The sequence below is a fragment of the Oncorhynchus gorbuscha genome, linkage group LG05, assembly GCF_021184085.1.
Source record: "Oncorhynchus gorbuscha isolate QuinsamMale2020 ecotype Even-year linkage group LG05, OgorEven_v1.0, whole genome shotgun sequence".
Lineage (NCBI taxonomy): Eukaryota > Metazoa > Chordata > Actinopteri > Salmoniformes > Salmonidae > Oncorhynchus > Oncorhynchus gorbuscha.
The window spans coordinates 23319146-23328067 of record NC_060177.1 but is presented as its reverse complement, the minus strand read 5'-3'; the positions used below and the strand labels follow the sequence as shown (position 1 = coordinate 23328067).

General features: G+C 45.9%; 1 protein-coding gene across 1 annotated transcript in view; it reads left to right on the top strand.

The window, feature by feature from the left end:
• Positions 1 to 674: 674 nt before the first annotated feature.
• Positions 675 to 8922, top strand: part of LOC124034847 (C-type lectin domain family 18 member A-like) — a 32865-nt gene continuing 24617 nt past the window's right edge. Inside the window, 11 exon segments of the mRNA XM_046348268.1 lie at positions 675 to 689; positions 898 to 1128; positions 1390 to 1487; positions 1675 to 1796; positions 2458 to 2565; positions 2723 to 2815; positions 4127 to 4233; positions 4460 to 4520; positions 4523 to 4552; positions 4694 to 4790; positions 5351 to 5442. Of these exon segments, the coding sequence (XP_046204224.1) occupies positions 675 to 689; positions 898 to 1128; positions 1390 to 1487; positions 1675 to 1796; positions 2458 to 2565; positions 2723 to 2815; positions 4127 to 4233; positions 4460 to 4520; positions 4523 to 4552; positions 4694 to 4790; positions 5351 to 5442 (1054 nt within the window).

Below are 8922 nucleotides of genomic sequence, written 5' to 3'. Positions count from 1 at the left end.
AACCACACACACGAAAACATATGCACTATACACACAAGTACACATGGATTTTGTATTGTAGATATGTGGTAGTGGTGGAGTAAGGGCCTGAGGGGGCACAGTGTGTTGTGAATGCAATGTTTTTAAAATTGTATAACTGCCTTAATTTTGCTGCACCCCCAGGAAGAGTAACTGCTGCCTTGGCATAATAAACACAAATACAAATACAGGGCTCATAGGACACCTTGCTTAGCCGGAATCCTCCCCTAAGTGCACCAGCTTTGAAAACAGAGATCACCTTTCAGCCTCCCAGGCTGTTCGCTGTTCACCATCCTGACTGTGTAGTTTCTTTAGGACTGTCCTGTTTAAGATCAGGTACCATCACATGGCCTGTGTTGGCCTTTAGCGATGAATAGCACACTTGCTGTTGTTGATCTATTTAAGGCCTATGAGGATGAGATAGTATACTCAGTGACCTAATGGTCAGCTGGCCGAGCAGCAGAGTCACTCTGCCATGGTCTGTGCTCATACAACCAACGTTATTTATTTATTTCCCTCCCATACTCCCACACAGTCTGTCTTTTTATCGATCTCCCCATCAGTCCCTGCACAAATACCATATCCATTTTAGGCTATAGATTTCAAGAGCTCTGCGACTAAGTCTTCAGAAGAAACATTGTCAGTGAACATTAACAATGGGAGGCCAGATGGTGAGCCTGGCATGGGGAGTGTCCCAAAAGCAAAATGTGTCCCTGAAAAAGGGCCCTTCAGGTCACAAAGAGAGGAAGTCGGTCTGTCACCCTCAGTCAATGGAAGGTTGTCCCCCTTTGTATTAGTTTAAACGTGTGTGTGTGTGTGCGTGCATGCGTGTGTGTGTATGTGCGTGTGTTGTCTTCTCCCCCTTCCCCATATCTGTAGGACTGGAGTGAGAAGCTGGTTCTACTTGCCCAGGAGAGGGCGGAGTCTTGCCACACAGACCCCTCTCCTCAGGACCAACAGCTCCGCCACATTGGCTGGAACACCCATCACTCATCCCATGCCACAACTTCATTTGCTGAGGTCATTGACTCATGGTTCGAGGAAGGGAGGGACTTCATGTACTTGAGTGGGCAATGCAGAGAGAATGCTACCTGCCAACACTACACACAGGTAATGGTTAACAGTACTGGATCTGCTAACTGTGCAGCAACCCTAAGTAACTTTGTGTCAAAACAAGAAGTCTCAATTCAACTATCATTTCAATTTGACTAATTGGCGTGACTGAGTTTGTGTTGCCCACTTGCCAATACATTGTGTTGCCAATATACTCCCTTTCCCACTATGTTTCTCTCTAACTCTGTATGTGTGTCTGTCCTGTCTGTCAATCTCTCTCTGTCCGTCTGTCTGTCTCTCTCTCTCTCTCTGCTGTAGTTGGTGTGGGCCACCTCCAGTAATGTGGGCTGTGCCAGACAGTTGTGTCTGAGGGGTGATGCTCTCTGGGAGCTGTTTGTCTGTGCATACTCCCCTGGGTAAGAACACAATTAATTTACCTGATGTCAAACTTCTCCTCCTGTTTTAGTACTCAGCCTTAGCGTGTGTGTGCGTGTGCGTGTGCGTGTGCGTGTGCGTGTGCGTGTGCGTGTGCGTGTGCGTGTGCGTGTGCGTGTGCGTGTGTGTGTGTACATGTATACGTGTGTGATATATGTCTCTCTGCAGGGGTAACTGGGAGGTGAATGGGAGGTTGGTGGTGCCCTATGTGTCTGGTTTCTCCTGTTCTCTCTGCACCTCTTCCATATCAGGCTGCTTCAGACTGTGGGACCATGTGGGAGGACTGTGTGGTGAGATCCCTATAGAGAACACTCTCAATCATTTAAAGGTAGACTCAGTGAAATGATGTTGCCATGAGCAGCACCGCAGTTTTTGCGATGAGTGAGATGCAATACTTTTCTCTCACAGTCACACACGGTATCTGCGCATGTGCATGGGTTTGCTTCACACTGTTACAGCGTGGGAGCCACGGGACCAAAACAGAGGTGAAGCCTCGCACTTCAACGCTCTTAGTTGTTGTGGAAATGGACCCACTATGCTGTTTAACTTTGTGCATATAGTTGAGTCTTCCTTTAAATTACTGAGAAATGTTAGCATTTGAATCATATTAGCTGTTCCTTCCTCAAAGTAGTATCTATTTCAACCAACTCTGTTGATTGTTGCCTTAGAATCTCTTTAGTGCACTAAAAGCGACGTATCACCTCTATTGAAGATGACAGTTCATTATCTATTTTGAGCTAAAGACGTTAAGTGTATTTTTTGCCTCACTGAAGTTTTGTCATGTGAAGGGGTTTTCACCTAATCCGGTTTAACAGTATAGCCAACACTTAACCACTTACCATGCAATGATGGCCTTGTCAGAGAACAAGCACTGACTGGAGGCTAAATCTATTCATGGAAAAATGAAGACTTTTAAGCATAGGTATTTAGGAAATTGTATCTGTGTTCCAGCGACCCCCAGGAACCCATGTCGTATGAGCTGTGGGCAGCATGGTCGTTTGAACATCTCCTCCTGCCAGTGTCATTGTGGACCTAGGTTCACCGGACGATTCTGTCAGGGTACCAGTCTATGTGCCTGTTTACCAGTCTGACAGTCTACTACAGTCATTATTATCCCTGTGTGTCTGACTAGGCATGCTCTGCAGTGTGTGTGTTCAGGTATCTCTGTAGGTGCATCATGGTCGATATACTGTATGTGACTGTGTGTGTGTTTCAGTGCGCTGCAGTGTGAAGTGTGTGCATGGCCGCTACAAAGAAGAGGAATGCTCTTGTAAGTGTGATGTTGGTTATGGGGGTGCTGAGTGTGCAGGTGAGTGTGATGTTGGTTATGGGGGTGCTGAGTGTGCAGGTGAGTGTGATGTTGGTTATGTGGGTGCTGAGTGTGATGTTGGTTATGGGGGTGCTGAGTGTGCAGGTGAGTGTGATGTTGGTTATGTGGGTGCTGAGTGTGCAGGTGAGTGTGATGTTGGTTATGGGGGTGCTGAGTGTTCAGGTGAGTGTGATGTTGGTTATGGGGGTGCTGAGTGTGCAGGTGAGTGTGATGTTGGTTATGGGGGTGCTGAGTGTGCAGGTGAGTGTGATGTTGGTTATGGGGGTGCTGAGTGTGATGTTGGTTATGGGGTTGCTGAGTGTGATGTTGGTTATGGGAGTGCTGAATGTGCAGGTGAGTGTGATGTTAGTTATGGGGGTGCTGAGTGTGATGTTGGTTATGGGGGTGCTGAATGTGCAGGTGAGTGTGATGTTAGTTATGGGGGTGCTGAGTGTGCAGGTGAGTGTGATGTTAGTTATGGGGGTGCTGAGTGTGCAGGTGAGTGTGTATGTGTGTGGGAATCAGGGTTGTGGTCAATTCCATTTTCAATTCCAGTCAATTCAGGAAGTACATTGAAACTTTACTGTATTAATTTAAATGGAATTGACCCCAACCCTGGTGGGAATACGTTTAGGTAGCCATTGTGATACTGTCACACCATTACTTTAAACCAGAATGAACTCCTGTCATCATTGTATCTAAGTCAATGCACCCTCTCTTCTATTAAGCTTCAGCCTGATTAGATTCAATGTTTACTGTGTTATCAAGCCATATGCATCTCAGGGGGTTTTCTTGTTTGGGCAAAAGACCGTCCTCCGTCCTCTCTCCTCCATCCTCTCTCCTCCTAGAACTGGAAACCGATAAATGGTTATGTCGTCGAGCAGTGTGTCAATTTGTAAGTAGGAAGAGTGTCCTCCCCCCCTTGATAGCCACCTTTCATCGAGGATACTCATGTATCCTACCATGGAAGAGTTTTGAAATCTGTCACACCCCCATTTGAATCAGCTTTTGTTTTGTCAGAGACTAAGAACATGCACACATTTAAAAACAATATGCTACGTATTGTTTTATCTATAAAATATATTCCACAGCTAACTTAATTAATTTGGATTAATTTGAACGTTTTAAAAAGGAGGCGAGTGAGGACGGAGGAAAGAGTACGCAGGAGGTGATCAAATCGAAATGATAAAAGGTCATAGTGTTTATTGTGACCAGAATGGACTGCGGTCTGTACACTAAGTTTGAGCCAAGATGGATGGTCAGTGCCTGGTGTCTCCTGAGGCCTAATGTGTGTTGCGTATGTTTCTGTAGAGAAGCAGCAGTTTCCCTTCCACAGCTGTGACGTGAGGATAGATGGAGAGTGCTTCATGGTGTCTCCAGGGGTCAACACCTACTATGGAGCCAAGACCCGCTGTCAGGTTAGAGAGTGTGTGTGTCTGTCTGTGTGTGTCTGTCTGTGTGTGTGTGTGTGTGTGTGTGTGTGTGTGTGTGTGTGTGTGTGTGTGTGTGTGTGTGTGTGTGTGTGTGTGTGTGTGTGTGTGTGTGTGTGTGTGTGTGTGTGTGTGTGTGTGTGTGTGTGTGTGTGTGTGTGTGTGTGTGTGTGTGTGTGTGTAACCTATGTTGTGGTGTGTGTTTGGACCCCAGGAGCGAGGAGGGATTCTGGCCCAGATCCACAACCAAAAGGTTCAGGACATCCTCGTATTTTACCTGACTTTGAGACACGCAACTTCTGGATCGGTACGTCACTTTCACTGTCCTTCTATACGTACAGCCAAATAGCTTTGACAGACTGACTTTGGGAGTTTGTGTGAGCAGCATTGAGATGTGTCAAGGTGAGATAAGGATAAGTGTTCTGTAAGGTTGTTGTATTGTGTCCAGGGCTGACATATAAACCCCTGAAGGACTCTTTCCGCTGGGACTCAGGAGAAATCCCCACATACAACAGCTTCGCCTTTGGACAGCCTGACAACCAGGGGTGAGAGAGTCATAACTTTTGACATCTTAATGATAATAGTAACAACAATTATAACTTTGTATTATCATGTCACCTTGTTGAATGGATAATCATAAAATAATATTATTGTAGTCAGAATCTACAGTAAGCAGGTGGAATGAGGCACTGCAAATGCGACTCCATTATATTTTTTTACTGGAATTAACATATTGATACCGTCATGGTTATTCTACATTGTGTGGAACACAGGTATAGTCTCACGTAGCCTAACATTATCACCTCACCCTCTGTGTCAGGGGGAGAGAAGCCTGGGCCCATACCCACAAAGCATCTCAGAGTAGGAGTGCTGATTTAGGATCAGTTTTTCCTTTTATATCAAAATGAATATGATTATATGGACAGATCCTAGATCAGCACACCTTATCTGAGATGCTTTGTGGATACGGGCCCTGGACATTGAGGCTACTGTGTTTGAAAGCAGAACTGTCATTTTCTGTCTGACCACCAGATGTCTCTGTGTCCCCTCTCTCCATCTCACTCTTCCTCCCTCTCTCCTCTCCCTTGTGTCTCTCTCCCTGCAGCTTCGGGAACTGTGTGGAGCTGCAGGCTTCCAGCGCCTTCAATTGGAACGACCAGCGCTGTAAAACATGCAACCGATACATCTGCCAGTACGGTGAGAGAACACAACTCTATGAGAGACAGAAAGAGACAGAGGTGAAAAGAGAGGGAGGGAGAGAGAGGTGGAGAGAAACAGAGAGATGCTGAGATATTCTAATCAAGGAAATCTGTCCTCACGTTGCATCCAGACTCATTACCATTAGATGTAGCATTCACTGATATATCTTAAAACTCTCTAAACCTGCAGGTGGTTTAAAACACCTGTTGGATATTGACATCACCGTGACAATATATTAAGAGAGACTGACAGCAGCTCGTAAAAATTCCTGACAGACAGAGCGGAGTTCAAACACTATCGGTAGAAGTTACCAGTACACACAGATCTAGGATCAGCTTACTATCCCCAAATGCTGACCTTAAATCAGCATGCAAGGGAAAGACATCAGGACCCTAAATCTTTACTTGGTCTCTCTGGCTGAGGGATACCGGAGTCAAAGTGAGTGTTCAGTATAAAACCCAAGCAGAGAACACATAAACACATCACAGCCCTAACTCCTGATCTGGGTGCAGTGTTTACCGTCTGTGTTTACGAGGGAGAGGCTGTTTGACACGGCCCACACATTTTAATGATACACTCAGCTGGAATCAATGGCACTCAGGGCTCCTCATAAAGAGCCTTCTAGAGATCGATATACGTCAGGCCTACAATGGAACCAAACACACACACACACATTTCTCCCCTCTATAATTCACCAGAGTGATGGAGTCAGAATTGGAGGGTGGTATTGTTTGTTTGGTTTTGGTTAATTGTGTGCGTTCTAGGCAGGTGGCGAGCGCTGCAATCTCATATTGATCATCCAGGGCCGTCCTAATCCAGTCAGTGTTGCTGGACGTTTTTAACAGCTCACCGTTTAAAAGCTCTGAATCTTGATGGAAAACCATAGGCTTCTTAGAGCGAGAGGCCTTTGTGTAGAGAATGGGTCAGTAAAGAGGATTGGAGAGGTGTGTGTGTGTGTTTATGTTTGTGTGTGTGTGTGTGTGTGTGTGTGTGTGTGTGTGTGTGTGTGTGTGTGTGTGTGTGTGTGTGTGTGTGTGTGTGTGTGTGTGTGTGTGTGTGTGTGTGTGTGTGTGTGTGTGTGTGTGTGTGTGTGTGGGTGTGGGTGTGGGTGGGTGTGTGGGTGTGGGTGGAATGGACCTGACCAGAGCTTAAAGTGGAGTGATAAGGCTGGTGAAAACAGAACACATGAGAACACAGCTGGACTAGAGGGGAGCATGTTTTACTCAACTCCCTCCTCTACACAAGCACTCTAACTAAAACAAAAGATTCATTGGAGCAACAAAGAGTGAAATGAATGGATTTGACTGTGATTAATAGCTCCCCCACACACTCTCTCTCACACACACACACACACACACACACACACACACACACACACACACACACACACACACACACACACACACACACACACACACACACACACACACACACACACACACACACTCCCTCTATCTCATACCCCCCTGAAGGTATAATTGCGAAGCTGCATTGATGTGTTCTGTTAATTGGCAATAAAATGATAAGCTGAAAGCACAGGGAGCCTGAGGGGTCCACACAATTACCCAGATACAGTGTGTGTGTGTGTGTGTGTGTGTGTGTGTGTGTGTGTGTGTGTGTGTGTGTGTGTGTGTGTGTGTGTGTGTGTGTGTGTGTGTGTGTGTGTGTGTGTGTGTGTGTGTGTGTGTGTGTGTGTGTGTGTGTGTGTGTGTGTGTGTGTGTGTGTGTACATCCACAGCTTCAGAGCACATAGCCCTGTGGGAGGTTGGTCGGTGATGAACTCAGCACTCGAGGGTGGAGAGCACAGCATTGGAGGGGTTGGGGAGGTGGGTTGTTTGGGCCGTTCGTTGGACCCGGTCTGGGTGTGTGTCAAGCAGATGCTGGTCTTATTGGTCTTATTTCATCCAGTGTTTTTCACGCCAACCCTTGTTGCACATATCCCCTGTTGCTGGTCAGGACTGGGCCTGTCTAACTAGTGCAGGAAAAAAGCACAATTTTTTTTTATTTTATTTTTATTTCACCTCTATTTAACCAGGTAGGCTAGTTGAGAACAAGTTCTCATTTGCAACTGTGACCTGGCCAAGATAAAGCATAGCAGTGTGAACAGACAACACAGAGTTACAAATGGAGTAAACAATTAACAAGTCAATAGCACAGTAGGAAGAGGAGGAGGAGGTAGGCGAATAACTTACTTCCTCCTCTACACAAGCACTCTAACTACTTCCTCCTCTACACAAGCACTCTAACTAAAACACAATGGGAGAACTTCCAAACCAACAGAGTTTGAGCTCAACTGTAGATGGTCCATGGCAGCACAAATCTTTGTTTTGTACTGTGCAGTTTTCTGTATTGCATATTATTTTCTCTGACTTAGCTAAATTATGATTCATTTGTGATGCTTGCCATACCTGCCTCCCTGCATTGTCAGTTTGAATGTCCAATTCTCCCCAATGCACTGAATGTACAGTACCATGACAACCACTATTTTTGCTTTCTCAGTCATCCAGTAAGTGAATTAAAACAGTTTGCTACAATGTGCTGTGGGGTATTTTTCCAGACTCTGTAATTCTATTGGTCTCTGTGTATGTGAGTGTATGTGAGTGTGTGTGTGGTGTTTAGTGGAACGTTTGTGTTCCAGTATGTGAGTGTTTGTTTGGAATAGTTTGTGAACGTGGCACTGTGTGTCTTTCTACACTAGTTTGGGAAGAGGCCAGTTTTACTCCTGTGTGTTGGGAGCGTCTCTGAGGTGACATCACAGACAGTGTCCAGGAATCCCTATGGACCAGGGATGAGTGTGTTCAGCTGTTTGTCAGGCAGCACTAGGAGAGGAGAGGTGGATGAGGGTGGGAGTATGAGGGGAGGAGTCTGCTGCAGAGAGAGGGATTAAACCAAACTGCAGTGCTGCAGTGGAATCATGCAAATGAACAAAGCTGAGAGAAGGTCACCAGGTTAACAGGTGGGCAGTGGAGGAGGAAGACGAGCAATAACAGTGTGTGTGTGTGTGTGTGTGTGTGTGTGTGTGTGTGTGTGTGTGTGTGTGTGTGTGTGTGTGTGTGTGTGTGTGTGTGTGTGTGTGTGTGTGTGTGTGTGTGTGTGTGTGTGTGTGTGTGTGTGTGTGTGTGTGTGTGTGTGTGTGTGTGTGTGTGTGTGTGTGTGTGTGTGTGTGTGTGTGTGTGTGTGTGTGTGTGTGTGTGTGTGTGTGTGTGTGTGTGTGTGTGTGTGTGTGTGTGTTTACCATACCTACATTAAACAGTGGTGTTAACGCGCTGCCACTCAACAGCTGATTGGTACAAAAGAGAAAACTACTAAAAAGTTGTTTTTTAAATGGAAGTACAATCACCCATATTCCCCACACAGCAATCAGCCTTGAGCAATCACTGAATTTACAGTAAAGTCAAGAATACAGGGAGGCATTTTGACTTACAGTAGGTCATAGTCAGGGTTGTTCTGCTCTACATTGAACGTACTGATAACGTG